General features: G+C 27.9%; 1 protein-coding gene and 1 long non-coding RNA gene across 4 annotated transcripts in view; one reads left to right on the forward strand and one right to left on the reverse strand.

Moving 5' to 3' along the window:
• LOC114123676 (semaphorin-2A) overlaps window positions 1-1,133 on the forward strand; it is a 347,857-nt gene extending 346,724 nt beyond the window's left edge. For all 3 annotated transcript variants that reach the window (XM_027986733.2, XM_027986731.2, XM_027986732.2), the window contains one exon: window positions 429-1,133. In XM_027986733.2, coding sequence (XP_027842534.1) covers window positions 429-512 — 84 coding nt within the window. In that variant the 3' untranslated portion in view covers window positions 513-1,133. The remainder of the gene's footprint in view (window positions 1-428) is intronic.
• Window positions 1,134-11,989: 10,856 nt separating this feature from the next.
• LOC126550014 (uncharacterized) lies at window positions 11,990-13,245 on the reverse strand. The gene is made up of 2 exons (XR_007604038.1): window positions 13,105-13,245; window positions 11,990-12,494 (listed from the first exon to the last, which is right to left on the reverse strand). It is a non-coding gene; the product is annotated as an uncharacterized LOC126550014 (long non-coding RNA).
• Window positions 13,246-16,910: the final 3,665 nt, after the last annotated feature.

Consider the following 16,910-nt stretch of genomic DNA (forward strand, 5'->3'; position numbering starts at 1 on the left):
TATATTATATAAACTACCCGATTTAATTGCTCAAATAATCGATATCACGATAATACACGTACGGCGTACGCGTAGTATATTATATTGTACTCTCTTAAACACAATAGTTCGTGTACACGAGCGCGTGAACATATTCACAGACAAATGAGAAATTTCAAGGATAATTAGTTACCGTCGCCCGCGGGGAGGTACATGTAGAACTCGGAGTGCGAGTTGATAAAAAAAATAATAGTTCACCTAGTTATATAATATACCTATATCTATATATTTTTAAGCCCTTAGTTCGTTTCCATCTCTACATTAGACTTTATGTACACCCTCAAATCCATAATATACTCATGTTTAGTCGCATTGTAAATTGTAATAATTATATGAGTACTTACTATTTATTATACTATATGTGTATGTTTTTTTTTTGTGTGTCACAGCAATGCAGTAGCTCAAGACAAAACGAGACCGCGATCGCCCAGGGTCTCCTGTCAAACGAATTAAACGCAAGCCCGACCCTATAAGGAGGAGATACCATAATATACGAGATGCCGCCGAAGCAACCGCCGCAGACACAACCGCCGCAACTACCACCACAGCCACCGCAAACACCAGCCCCATCCCGTGTACACGCTGTATATATATTATACATATATATTGTATTATAATGTGCATTTATGTTATAATATACCATCACCGTCGTGTCAGTCATCCCGCCACCGCGGAAAAAAAAGTAAAAAATTTAATAACAATATAATATATTGTATAAGGTAAAAACTTCATCATACAGTCATCGTCGTCGTCGTCGTAATAGTCGTTAAGTATAATATAGTATAAGAGGATTTTCTTCTTTTTTTTTTTTTAATGCAGATTCATATTTATTATATACACCCGTATAAGTGTTTGTATACATAATATCATACAGCTTATGTATGTACGCGTGTCATACGTATTATGTAATATTATGTATAATGTATATTATGTACTTAATAATAATTAGACTTTAATGTACAGACTGCCTATATAAGCTTTAAACTATAACCGCGACGGGCGACGGGCGATATTATACTATACCTTTTTTATTTGACGATATATACATATTTTATCTACAATCTTCTGTGATAATGTAGCTGTTAGAGTTTTTTTAATAAATATATGGAAATAATATGTTATTATACTACCCGATTAGGCATAATATTTTATATGATAGAGTGAGCTTCATATTATTTTTTCTGGGTTTTTTATTTTTACAACTTTTTTTTAAATTTTTTTTTTTTTTTTTGCGTGGCTCTTAATTATTAAACATGTAACAGTAAAGTTATGGTGCTTCGTTATAGCAATACACGGTCGTGACATTTACAAAGCATAACACTATTCATTATAGTGTGTAGGACCTATATCATAATTATTTTATTATTTTATTACTATTATTATTATTATGATTATTTTTACTATTATTATTATTATTATTATTATGTATTTATTTTGACAATAAGACTCGGTTATCACTAATTATATTATTATTATCTCCCCCCCCACACTCTTAGCGTAATACAATCAACTTTGTATTTTTTAGTTTTATTAGTATGTTAAACGTATTATCTGTTCACTTAACTAAAAAATGTACTTAAATTATATTTATTTGTATAAATTATTATTGTTTCCGATGTAATTAGAGCCTTAAGCGAGCTCAATATATTTTTTGAAATAAGTTTTTGAAAAAAATACCGTTAGCACCATACGTAATTTCAACAAAAATTTTTACCTACACTGTGTAGTGTTCTAGACCTAGTTATCAGTAACGCTTAGGCACTCCCCTGGCGCTAAATTTATTAAATAATTATATTAAAAATAAAAAATAAAAATAACAAAAAAATCACGGATAATTTTTAAAATATAATTAATTTTAACTCGCTCCTTCCCTTTTTTTAATTAGCAATATTGAATAATATTTCATCATGTACAGTTTTTTTAACTTGCATGATTTTAATCTATTTTAGTTTCATCGTAGGTAACACTACGTATTTTCTTCGAAATTCCATCCATTAAAAAAAAAAAGTATCTAACCGTAATACGCATAAAAGTACGTACATATTATATATATACTGTTTACGAGTACGAGTTATTACTTATAAGTATACATGATATATATGTATGTATACGATATAATATTAATTTCACGTTCATTTTTTTAGAAGCTACCGATTTTTCTATACTGTAAATACAATTTGTTTAAATATACTTGTTAAAAATATTTTATAACTTTAAGACAAGTCATTGTTGTACATTTATTATTTTTAATTTTTTTTTTTTTTGATTTTTAGTAATATAAGATTATTGTATAACAGTAATATTATTTTAAATAATGTGTACGTAAGACTAAATAGATTTTTTTTTTGTAACCAAAAAAATATGTTTAGTAAGAAAACAACAATAATATTTTTTTTCAAAAAAAATAAAAGTTTTATCATTTATTTGTGTTCCTCAAACGACCATCTTACCCAAAAACATACTTTTTCTTACATATTATGGCATTTACCTAAAAGTTGGCTCCTAAATATCTAAATTAATGTGTTTATATTTTATCCTTATCATCATTACTTACCTATTATTTAATACATTATAAGTTATATTTTATTATAATGATCATTCGTGTTGCCATACATCACATATCACTATAATATACCAATTAAAATTTAAAAGTATATCCCGCCCATTACCTTAAATCGCTTATTTTCCTTTTTCAATTTTTACCTTTTAGCAGCCTCAAACAAAAAGATACCAGGAACAACAAACACCAAGGTAATCCAATAGAATTGACATACGCTTGAGTGCATCGCTAGCTGAAAAAAAAAACCAACGTCGTGAACAATTTTGCTAGTACGAAATAGACACCCTCCTCCCCACACGGCACACGCTAACCATTATATGATCAGAGAAGTGTCAACTGGTGTATATATTGTAAGGGTTTCAAAAACCACGAAGTACTTAATGTGTATGTGTATTAATGTGTGTTTGAGTGTTATCCACTTTATGATTTTCTTTCACTTATTTATTTAAAAATTATTATTATTAATGAACTTGTAATTCAAACTCAGTATGACGGTGTCTATATGAGCGTAGTCCAAGCCACCTCGCGATATTTTACTTTATTATTATTAATCACGCTATAATAATTATTATATAATATCCACGTAAGTACATAATATATAATATGATTATTACTACTTATTTTTTGATTTGTCAAAAATGTCCTATTATACCTACAGATATTCATTATAATTTTTGTATTAGGTAGATATTTATAGACGCCCTTAAATTCAACTTGTTTTAATATAATTAATCTCATTCCAGTTAAAAACACAAAATCTATATATTCCCATCCAAATGGATAACTATTGCGATATTTGGGTATCGTATAAAATTTTGCTTGTACCAACGTTACAGTTCTTCAGAAAATAGTAACCCATATCAAAATCTACTCCATAATTTAAAATTTAACTAATTAATATAAATTTAAAACTAATATATATATTAATAGTACCTCAATGAAATAAAAATCTATCTTTAGTTGTAAAATAAGTTTGATGTTCTTCGCTTTTGCTTAATTTCCTATTATAGTCTAAACAAACTTAGTACCTGCATATTATTAAATAATATAAAATAAAAAGCAATACATACTAAATCGTACTTTGATTTTTTAGCTCGTTTAATTAGAAACGAATAATTGTTTTTACTTAACAAAACATAAAAAATCAATATAGGTTTTAATAAATGTTGTACTGCATGTAATACTAGGTAGGTAGAATAGTAGGTAGGTACTATTATGTGCCCATGTATTATTTTTAATATTTGAAAAATGAATATTTATTTTAATACTATACCAGTTTTATCAAGTGGATCGATTTTTAGTTTTTATATAAAGCTTGTTTTATGTTAAATTTTATATTTTAATAAAACAATTGTTTAAAAACTAAACTTTTCCTCTACAATAACTAATAAATAAAATACAAATTGATATAAATAATAAATATTGTGTAATAATTGGTAAGTACAGGTAACCGAAGTTTAAAGCTTTTGTTAAAAAATAGGTTTGTGGTTTATTTTAAATTATTATTTCCACAGTATAAAAACTTTAGTTAAATCATTAATAAAAATCATTCGTTGTAATTATATAAATTATAACATTTATTAATGTCAGAATATTTATTTTTTATTTTTAGTCAGATAATTATTATTATCTTTCAAACGTAACATTACTATTTATAAAGCTTATTATATAATATTATGTCCATAATATTGTGTGCCTGGTCGAAAAATAAAATCCCTATAAAATATTTATTCTCCATGTTTGCACTAATTGGGTTTTAAATACTTTTAAATGAAATTTGTTTTTAAATAACTACAGTCCAGACAGCATAGCTGTAAAATCAGATTTAGTTTGTTGTTTATGAAAAAAAAAAATATTTTCAAACGTAATAATACTTATGGCGTTATTATCTGCTATTTTTTTTTTCACCAGTATTAATGTACTTACATTCATATTTATAAATGTATGCACAAATCAATTACAACAGCGACGATAGTGTCAATGAACATGCTGTATTATATTATATGTTTTGCACAAGTATCGCAGTCAGTTAATTAATTAATTTTGTTATTTATTTTAAAAATACATCAACCTCCTCCATCATAGTCTATAAATTAAACACAATACAGGGAGAAGGTAATATTGAGATTGTAATAACATAAGTACATAAGTATACAACGAAATATTATTATTTACCGCAGGCAACGATGACGCTCTATTATACTACAAGGTACTACAACAACAAAAGTATAGATACAAGTGATACAACCTAAAGTAGACTGTCAGCATCAATGAGCATGAGCAAAAAAATATGCATGAAAATCTTATAGAATTAAATAGTTGATTTATATAGCTTAAATGGCATTAGTGGTACTGTGGTAGGCTTCTTTTTCAAAATCGATCATGTTTATACTCTATTCACATAATACATGTCTCAATACCAAAGGAATAAGCATCATAGAAATTATAATAATACGATGTATTATTTATAACGAATTAAACAAAATTTGCTCACTACGAAGACTATACTATCGATTTGGTGAAATTTATCATAGTATAATGAAAAAATATATAATCATTGTCCGTGAATAATTTATTTTGTTTTGTTTTATTTTGAAGTATAAAAAAATATTTATAAAATATAGGTAGGTACTAAAAATTATCATTTTATTATATTGATCTATATAGGTATTGACAAATACATCAAATGTATATTTGTTATTATAAATAAAATCATATCGCGCTTACAATAAAGTCAATCGTATAGAGTTCCGGACAGTCTCTCCAAACTCTAAATTCTCGATAATCCTATTTTTTTTTTTTTTGCCGAGCTTAATAATTACGGAGTACCGTTGACCGTACCGTAGGTATTATACATATTATTATTATATATAGAAATAAAATACGGCGCGGTGAGAACTCGTTTATTACCCCTTCGGTGGGCGGTGGTGTAGCCACCTCGCGCACAATCGTTGTATACCCGTAATACCTGTAAATAATGATAGGTGCTTTATATAATAATAATAATAACAATAACATAATATTATCGATTTATCGTCCGCGCCGACCGAAAAAGTTTTCGTTGATTCTCTGGGTTTATTGGCAAAACGTTCGTGTTTTCTCCTCCTACACTGCCACCGATTTGAACACGGTCTCCGTAAGTTACCGGCGCGTGTTACGTGAAGCCGACTCGCTTTGATGTCGAAAACTACTACTCATACGACGGCGTCACGTACGAGGGACGACAAGACTACAACGCGAGTCTACTGCACGACGTGTGTGCATTATTGTTACACGTGCACCGGCGTGACATGTATACATATAATAATAATATCAATTGTGTATATATGTGTGTGTGTGTGTGTGTGTGTGTAATGTGTATATATCGATTATATATGGACGTGGGTCAATATCGCGGGATACCGGTTACCGTGTAATTTATTATTTTAAATGTCTCGGCGAAGTGGAAACGCGGTTGGAATCTGTTGGACCGTTTCCTATAAATATAATATATATATATACGTTCGTCCGAGTTTGGGGTGACCGAAGAGGCCGTTACGCCGCGAGAGAATTTCCCCGGCCCGGAAAATATATATGTATTTAATATATTATTATAATCCTCTGTTGTTCCCGACCGCCCGAATGTGTTATCGAATATTATAATTATAATTACTTTTACTGCCGTTCGGGTTTTATCCAATAGAGAATAATAATATTATATGTATATATATAGTACAGTCGGTTGGTGGGTAGTTAGGTGGGTACTTACGATCAAAATTGCCCCAGTTCATAAATAATAACACAGTAATTCGGCTAAATGATAATATATTAGGTCAGTAAAAACTCTAAAAAGTTTGATAATTATATAAAAATACAAATTCGGGTACATAATTAGTTAAAAATTATTAGTTTCTCGATAATATTTTCCCAGCCCTTTTAGAGTTTTAAATTATCCCGGTTTGCGTTGTTGCTCCGTTACTATCGTATATAATCAAATATGCATAGAGTAAAGACATCCGTAGACCGTATAGGAACATATCGGAATACCAATTAACTTTATTAGCAGAGGTACCTGTTCTGCGGTGAAAAAAAAACGACTAACATCACAGATTTCGTGTGTTTTGCAACAATCGGATATGTCCTTTAGTCTTCTTTGATATTTGTTGCACGATGAAGACTTGAGGTAAGAACTTTTTTAATTTCATACACAGTTTTCTTCAAGTATAGTTTCAGTGCAATTTATTAGTCATTCGAAATCCATATAATATTATATTTCAAACGCTTAAGCGTCTTCACTACCCAAAAACCATTTCGTCCATAAACATCGAGCATTGAAATTATATTAATATAATTAAAATATCAAAAAGCAAAATACAAGAAAAATATCCGAGTGAATAAAATATACGTTATAGGTAACTTGTTATTATTTTATTGGTAAAAATGATACATATATAATATGATTTAGGACTGCATGCAAATTGATTTGAATACCTTGACATTAGTAATTTTAATTTGTTTCGTCAATTTCGCTTACTACAAACTCAGGTAAAACCACTGCGCCCTCTATGCATAACGACGATAATAAATAATTATATTTTTATTATCGTCCATTGAAAACTAAATTGTACTTTGAAAATTTTAAGTACCTACATAATGGTGGATTTATGGGCTGTGAATTTGAGGATGAACTTAATAGAAATAGAAGATTAACTACACTAAACATTCTTAAGTAATATTATAACAGTTTATACATTTTGTTGTTAAAGTATTACACAATATGTGGTTGGTAATTACATAATATAAGTGTGTGTAAATCATTTTATACTTAGTTGAGTATTATTTAATAGTAACAAATATATGAACTAACATTGCCGGGCGAGACGATGGAAACTAATAAATGGCTGGGAAAATCGCTTTTGAAAAACCGTTAACGTTATAAATGCGTGTTAAAACGGTGACGTGCGATCGATAACATGCGAAATAAATTCGACATCGTAAAAACATCACCTCTGTCGGATGAGCTTAAACATAAACCTAAGTGCAAATTTTTGTATGCGTTATACCTGTGGCGCCCACATACCCTATATATTATAATATACATACAGCATGCATTACACATTCATTAAATGTATTTTTAATTGATCGTCTATAACTGTTAAAACTGCCGATTATCAGTAAAAAATCAATACGTAGAATTACAATGCATATACCTTCATAATTTATTATTCAGTTTACAGCCAATGAATTCACTAATAAACAAATAAGTGAATTTCGTCCGATTATAGCATAACATATTTTTATAATATTATGTAAATTAACTCGACATGATAAATCTTAAGTATTTTTATAAATCCCCACTTATTAATTCTTAAATGAATACATTATAGACTAATGTAAATATTTTTGAAAAGCAATTCGTGTATAATTATTGTGAACTATCTGAACAAAGGAAAAAAATTGTAAATTTTGAGAAGTAACTGGTATACTTGAAATGGCGTACTCGCTTAATGAATCATAATTTTTATTAAGGCAATAAAACCATTCTATGAATTTTTTTAACAATTAAAATGTATATAGTTCTAAATTCTGAAAGGACCTAAAGGAAAAAGGAATAATAATCAACAATAACAGTGTCGATAAATATAATTTATAATTATATTATATTATGATAAATGGCATTTATTTTATAAAACAAAAAAAGTAAAAAACTTTAAAATATAAAATATATTTACTTAGATATTTTTGTCGTCATGATATTATTTGTTATTCCGAAAATGGATAACAATCTATAAAATCTATTTGTTTTTTAAAACAGTTACTAACAATGCAATAACATTGAATACATATTCTGTATTGATATAAATATCTTTCTTAATTTATTTTACTGTTCTGTATATAATATGAATAACTAGACTTTAAACTAGTTAAAATAAATTTAAAATATGAGACTTTGTATCATTAAAGTATAATCGATCTGTTATTCCGTTGGGGTTTATTCAATTTCAATTTTTTTTCCAACATATTTTGTAGAGTAAAGTTTGCTCAGATGGGTTACTTTAAATAGTTTAAAATATTATGTTTATGTACTTTATCTTCTCTTGTTTGAAATTCCTGAATATTATCCTACTCCTACACTAATCTTCTATAATACGTCTGTCGACAATTTTCCGTCAGACGGTTGACAGAGTTTACTTATGTTTTGGAATTTTTTTGTTATCGCTTTTAGATCGAATTCCTTATTTCCTTATTTTCCTTTGACGCATTTTCAGGACGTTAAAAAAAACTTCTCAACCTTCGGGTACGGTTTATTATTATATAATGAAAGCGTGAATAAACTATACATATACAAGTAAAATAATTTTCAACGTGCATACGTATAATATTTCGCAAAATTGTAGACTATTACCCGCTCTACGTTTATTATATAATATATTATTATACGTGTATACCTAAAAATTTACATGCTTCTGCCGCTATTACAAAATCAGAGTACCTACCTAACTACTATTATATTATTATACTAGTAAGTATAGTTACGATGGTGCTTGTGTATAGCAGTAAACGATTTCTACTCCAACTTTATGAGTGCACGGCAGAGGGTCGTAATTTTATTTTATTTTGTATTTTTTTTTAATACTTATTCGTGTTTCCATATTACATGAGTAAGTACGGGTACACCTTGGTGTGTTTCAAAGTCGATAATATTGACCGCGTAATAACATATTATACGCGTGTAGGTCGGCGGCCGGCGCACTCGCGTGAAATGTGTGTGACTATACGTATAATATTTTTCCGCTTTTATTCGTATTCGCGCTGCACTAAACATAATAAACAACAAAATAAATAAACATTTTTTTAAATCGATGCGATATGGTTTTCTGGGAATCGATTTCCGTCGACCGTCGCAGTAGCATACTGATGTTCATGTGCGATGTTTTTAAAAACGACTTCGTAATTATCATTTTTCTGCGAGTTGAATGACTCTCCGTTAATCGAGCAATATTACAAACATTCCGCATGTACCCAAATTCTTGCGATGGCATAATATATACGTATATGCTAAATCCAGAGGCGCCATTTGAGAGGTTGCAGGCCGACAAGGGTTGTACTTTTGCACCACTATTTTGTCTGCTTCTTACTGGCCTGCCATAGCATATACAAATGCGCTAATGGCAGATGCATAAAAGTTAAAACATACTATGAAAACTATTTATGCGTTTAATATGTGTATGGAAGTAATAACTAATAATGTATAGCTACATAATATTGTATGCATGAAAAAATCTATTAACTGCACATCCAACTTTTCAATTTTCGATCCATTAAAATAATAAATATTTATATACATTATAATCTTTTTACACCTTAATACGTATAAAATATATAGAAACATTAACTTCATCACTCAACTAGGACTTCAACTCTATTTCTGTCTTAATCAAATTCATCACTCAACCACTCGACAAAATATAACCCTCCCTGAAATATCATCTAGTATTTAAGTTGTTTTAATATCATCACTACTGTACGTTATTTATATATATATATGTAATTTAATTTTGTTACCCAATGATCACTGCTACCGTGAATTTATTTAAATAAAAAAAATATATATATAATAACTATACTGTGATGAAAAATAATTGGCATGCTTAATAATTATTGGTGGTTCTCTTGTTACAAAAAAACTCAGATTGTGCCACTGACTGCATTAAAAAAATAAATATGTTTACCTCCATATTTTATAGCCGCGTAACGAGTAAAAAGTATGCTATTATACTTAAACTTGGCGTTTTCAGTCTCGTGACTGACGATTTTAGTATTCTGAAAGATAGTCGTTTAAAATAAATACCTCCGTCAACTTGTTTCATAACAGCAATAATAATAAGACACCAAACCGCAACCAACTTGCCCCCAGACGCATCCACCCAAATGTTTCTCGTTGCAATCGCATTAAAAAAAAAAAAAAAAAAAAATCCCCTTAGGCGCGCTCAACTTTGACCTCGTGTGCGTTCAGACCATTCGGAAAAGTGTAATAATCATAATATTAATAATAATAATTCATCTCTGTGCTTACAACACGTACTATATGTATACAGGGTGATTCACCAAACATGATCACCCCATTCTTTGTATCTTCAATAATGCAGTTAGTTAAAATTAAATTTTTGAAAATTTTAAATATTATTAAAGACAATCTTTTCAAATTCTTAAGATTTTTTTTTATACTACTTAAAAGAATGTCATGTGAAGATATAACATACAAACTGGAGAAACCCCATTTTATACTGTACATTCTTAAAGGATATTTTTCTGAACATTTTAGCATTTTAAAATCAATTTGTGAACGAGTAATTTTTGAGTTATTTGTGCTTTATAATAACTTAAGTTCAGAATAATATAATTGATTTGAAAGATATGTGTATTATGGTGATTTTAAATTTTAGTAACAAATATTAATCTATCAGCGTATTCTATGATTGGTAAAAAAGGTCTAAGTATAGTTGACACTAGATTACTATTATCTTTATAATATCAGATTCAAAATTATTTATTTTATACTTAATTAAAACCATTTGCTCAGGACAATATTATCCCTAGTATAAAGTTCGAAAATATATGGTATTTAGCTTGTGTAGGTACCTATTCAAAATTTACGAACACAATAATTTGAATAAATACGCTGCTCGTTAAAGGAAAAAACGGAGGTGAGCACGCTATTGCGGGTGAATCACTCTGTATAAAATAATATAATATACGGTTGTTTCGCAACGGTCGACAATCGCATTTCGAAACGTATTACTCGCCGGAATGGGTTTTTTTTTCGTCTATAGGAAAACGGTGCTAGTGCGGCGGACCATCGGAACGGGGTAACGCGAGTTTCATTTATTTTTCACGCTGTATTTTTCGCGCGCGACGATTATTCGCAGGGGATGCGATGCGCGTAAAACTTTTGGCTCGGTCGCGGCTCGTATTGTATAACATTACTGTACAATACGTATTATACAGTGTACACATTTATATATACATGTGTAGTGTGTATATACTTACGTAAACAATATAATTACACGCACAGCTTTTGTCATGCACGTTGTCCGGTTTTCGTTTTGTATTGTACTACAATATTATTATATTTTACTCACGCGACCTTTTGTTGTTTTTCTTGCGGATATACTTTTCGTCTCCATATAACAATAAATGTATTATTGTTATTATTATTTTCGTCTCCGGGTGTGTGTCTGCGGGATGAGAGTCGTTGAATCGAACTCGCGCGATGAATCGAGCGAGACACGTATATTGCTCAGAATTTTGCTTTATTAAATCCCAGCAATAATAATATGAGAATTTAAATATAAATAATTCGATTTCTGGATAAAGTGGAGACGTCAGTATGAATTTAATCAAAAGCAATCAATTGAATATGATGTATTTCAATACGTCATATAACATTCTAGCGTTATTATTCCATACATTTTGTTTTGTGCGGTGTTTGTGTGTAAGAATGAAGAGTTGGTACGCGATATTTCTGTCACAGTTTTTTAAGTTACTATTAAGTACAGTTATCATTAAACATGAATAACAATTCCATTAATTATTATTTAAACAGTGATTTCAATGTGTAATATAAAAAAAATAATAAAATTATTTTGAACATAATTAACAACATATCATAACAAATATATACTATACAAAAAATGAGAATTATTTTCATCAATAGTTTTAAACATTGATCTAACATTTTTCAATTTAGTCACCAAAGAAAATTAAACAACTTTGTTAAAATGATTAGTTTTAAAATTCCGTAGTTGGATACATTCAATTAATTAATTCCACGAATTTCCATCGCTCGAATCACTCGATGGTGCATATTCAATCAGGTCAAACAAATACACAACTGTCGTCGAACAATTACCGTCTAAATTAAAAAAAAAATAATTATAATAAACTTAATTCCTATTGTTGTGGTATTATCAGTAATCAATATGTATTTTAACTGTTTGGAACTTGTCTAGTTAAGCATTTAAAACTCTAATGGTTTGGTTAAGTACTTAGTTATATTAATGTCGAAGTATGAGTATTATAATTCAATATTTCATATTTGTACTTTATAAAAAACTTAATTTTTATTTTTATTTACACAAGATAGAGTGAACATAGTTTAAAATTTTGAATTATATTCCTTTATTTTAATAAATAAATTATTAATTATTCGTAATTTATCATCGTATACCTAACTAATGCGGTGTAATTTTTTAACTATCGTGTTAACTAATAAAAAAAAAATTATAAACGCGGGCTTAATTTAAAATAATATTAGAAACTTTAATATAACTTTATGTACAGTAACAATTACACCATATTAATCGAAACTTTGTAGCTAATGTGCACTACTTAATTAATTGTATTAAGTGTTATTATTAATCCCGTACGATGAGAACTTATTGTAAATTATAACATCAATTTAGTAATAATTTAAATAATGACATTGTTCAAGCAAATAAATTTATAAAAATTAAAATACTTACAACTTACAATTAAGTAGTTACAATACACCTAAAACACAATATTATTGCCCGTAAATAAGTAGGTACTGTGGAAAACGTGTAAAGAATCGCAATTATTATAAAAATTGTTTACTGTCATCAATATATAAGCTATGACATGAAAGAATGTATGTTGACTAACGACAAATTGTAGTACGGGTCTTATCTTATCTTTTTTTAGTGTCTAGAAACATTTTATGAAGTTATATAACACGTTTAATATTATACGATGTTAAATATATTATAATAGCAATCGTAATAACACTTGTCTCAGAGTGAGACACCTCTAAATATTAGTAAAAAACCGTATAAAATAATCCAACGTCAGTGTTGATAAATACGCTATATAAGCATAAAAATAATATTGTATCAGTAAAATATAATTTCCCTCTAATGTTGATAATTTTTTTTCAGACTACCGATAGTTTAGAACCACTCATTTCAATGAATGCTATTCATACAGCGTATATTGTGTACGTAACATTTATGGTTTCCAAGTTTGAATCAAAATGGTACTCTCATAAATTATTCTATATTTTGTAACATCGGTTTTGCATTTATTTACGTTTTTTAAATAATTTGTTACGCCATTTTTGCTTTTGTCTTTTCAGCACAGTCGTATTATATACTACTATAATACTACTACCTACCTATTAAGAAAATAAAAAATACACAATGAATGACTGTATAATATTTTATTATTATAATGATATACTCTAGAATTTAATTATAAGGGACTGTTAATAATTATACAGACTCCTAAAAAATAATATATGTTTATATATGATATTACTACTGTATATTTTAACATTTTACCAGAACTTTTATTATACACATTTATGTTTTTTAATATTTAATCGTTACACACTCCGGAAATATATTTTCATTATCATATATAATTCATTAAAAAAAAAAATGTGTGTGTCGATGCATTAGCATTCATAGTTAAATTATTATTTTATTAGTTTATTTAGTTGACAAAAAATAAACAATAGGTCTTATTAGGAATGTAATAAATATTCCATGAAATAAAAATAATGAGTGACAAAAGTATATATTGTTTTACATTGCTCACATTACATTATTATCATAATAATAATAATAATATTGTCTGTCAATCAACACACGGCACACATTCATTTAGGTATTTCATGTACCCACGGACTACGAGATACCTGAATTATAGACATGGTGACAGCGGTGTAGCGATTTTGCCTTAACAATGCGCCGTACACAATATTAAGATTCACGAAATATCATTATCCCATATTATAATAAACCGAAAAAACCTAATCACAGTGACAAGTACTATAGAAACAAAACTATAATTTTAAAAGTATATTCAATGTAAACGAATCAATCTAATGTTATTTGATCGAAAATAAAGCAAGCTTGTGCTACAGATGGTCTTACAAAGTATAATACATTGATCAATAAGTGGTTAGGGTCGTTAAGCATAATATTTTAGCACCCTGATCTCTGAACTTTTCATTCCCGTTATTCCTGCTAGAGACTCCAGAAAGCGCCTATAATGGAATTGAATGTCGTGACCTACTGATTGACTAACCCTTTTTTCTCCGTGTCACAAAGTTCCATCACCATACGGCTCTTTCATTCAAGTCTTCTTTAAAATGTAACAAATAGATTTTATCTTATTTTATATTAACTCCATAAACATAATTTATAATTATTGTAAAAATATATTTACAAGTCTTACAAATTCTAAAATTAAACAAAAAAGCAGGTTTAATGTTTTTAAAATTGTAATATTGCTGATTATCGTAATTTATAATTTAAAATATTTTACATTGATATCAACAAATTAATAATTTAAATAAAACGTTAACTGTTGATAATATATTTTTATTGTTACAGTAATATTTGAATATAGATATAAGTAGTATACGAGTAGATTCATATACCATGAAAGTAAATATCACGTTTTTTTTCTTTTACAAACAAATACGAGAATAATTTTAAAAATTAGTTACACACCAGAAACTGATTTACGAAGGTAATAACTAGGGCTCGGATTTTAAAGCATATTATGACTCTTTTTTTTAAATATGAAATAGAAATCTAATTTTTATACATAAATTCGTTTTACGTCATTCTGAATCCAAATAAACCAATTTATTTTTGCTTTTCGGATTTTTTTCATATATAAATGCTTTTATTGCTTTTTTCAGTTATTTTAACTGTAGAATTTTTATAATATGTTTATCATGCTATACTATAGTGTATAATAATAATAATAAAAAAATGAATTATTAATAAACATAAAAACCCAGAAAGCGGACTAAATGTTTATGTTGGATTATTATTGTTTTCGTTATCGACTTTTTTATTAAATTTATTAAACGTATTGATTATCGATCTACATAATATAGAATTATAGCCTGCAGTACCTACTTATACGGTCAGTGTGCCTATAACATCGATATCGACAATTTCAAAATTTATGATTTAGCGTTTTAATTTTAAATCTCTTGTATGAAGTATGCACCGATCACTTCAGTGGATATAAAGAGTTCGTTTTCTTTGTTAAATGTTAAATATTCAGTCGGACAATAGAGTCAATTTCACTACTACAAATCAAGGGAAATACATGGTACTTAATTCTTTTTTTAATTTAAATTAATTTTTCAAATTTGTATAACTAGTTCGTATTAATTTTTGGTCATACTTTTTTTTTGCTTTTTTCAAAATAAATATACTTCTTTTTTGCTTTTTTAAAACTATCGTGTGCTTTTTTAGTTGCTTATTATGCTTTGAAATACGAGCCCTAGTCATAACTAATAATTAAAATCTTAAAAATATAATATTATTCAATAAAGTGATATATTATAATTTTTATAATATATTTCTCATTTCTCAAATATTAATTATGTTAAATTTATTTGATCACAGTTACAGATTTGACGTCAGTGATAAGTTGCAAGTACCTATACCACATTCAGTGCCTCGGTTCAAATGCACTACAGAGTTAATCAAAATAAATCATCCAATGCTTTGTACTCGTCCTCCTAAAAGAAACTACAAAGAAAATTTTTATCTACATTTACAAGTAGGATCTATGTATTTACTGATCAGTTATTATTCTAGTTAAATAGGACTTTAAATAAAGTAAATACGAAACAGCAGGAGACAGTAAGTTATTATTTATTATTATTCGTTATTGTAACACACCGTAGTCGTCTCAGATGTGTCATGTATTGACACAGATTTTCTATAAAAACCGAAATAAAATTTCTGAACGATGCGTTGATATTGCATTGTTACCATGGGCGGATGCAGACTGTCTAATATTGTACAGGGAATTTGTCGAGCATGTTTGCTCCCGTTTTTTCTTTAATAATGGAGATTTAAACAAATTCCAATGTTTGAAATTCTTAAATATGCTTAAAGACTACATTTTCAAATTCTTGAGATTTTTTTGTAGGTACTTCATAGGAAGTGTCCCGGGCTTACACAAACTTCTGTTTTTTCATATTATATAAATCATATATAATCCTTCCTCTTGCAATTTTACTGTAAATTATTTAGTACCTAGATCATTATTTTGAAAATGTTGATTTAGGTGTCTAAATCAAAATCCAAAAATTTAAATTATTTAAAATATGTATATTATAAAGATGATATATATTATATTATGATATATATATATATTATTATAGTCCTTTAAAATGGTTTAACAAATATATGAATTAGATAGGTATTGTAATATTCGAACGAATAATTTTTTATATTTGGACCAATTTTAAAAATTATAAATGTTGATAGTTTGA

This window comes from Aphis gossypii, chromosome 2 (genome assembly GCF_020184175.1).
Source record: "Aphis gossypii isolate Hap1 chromosome 2, ASM2018417v2, whole genome shotgun sequence".
Taxonomy (NCBI): domain Eukaryota; kingdom Metazoa; phylum Arthropoda; class Insecta; order Hemiptera; family Aphididae; genus Aphis; species Aphis gossypii.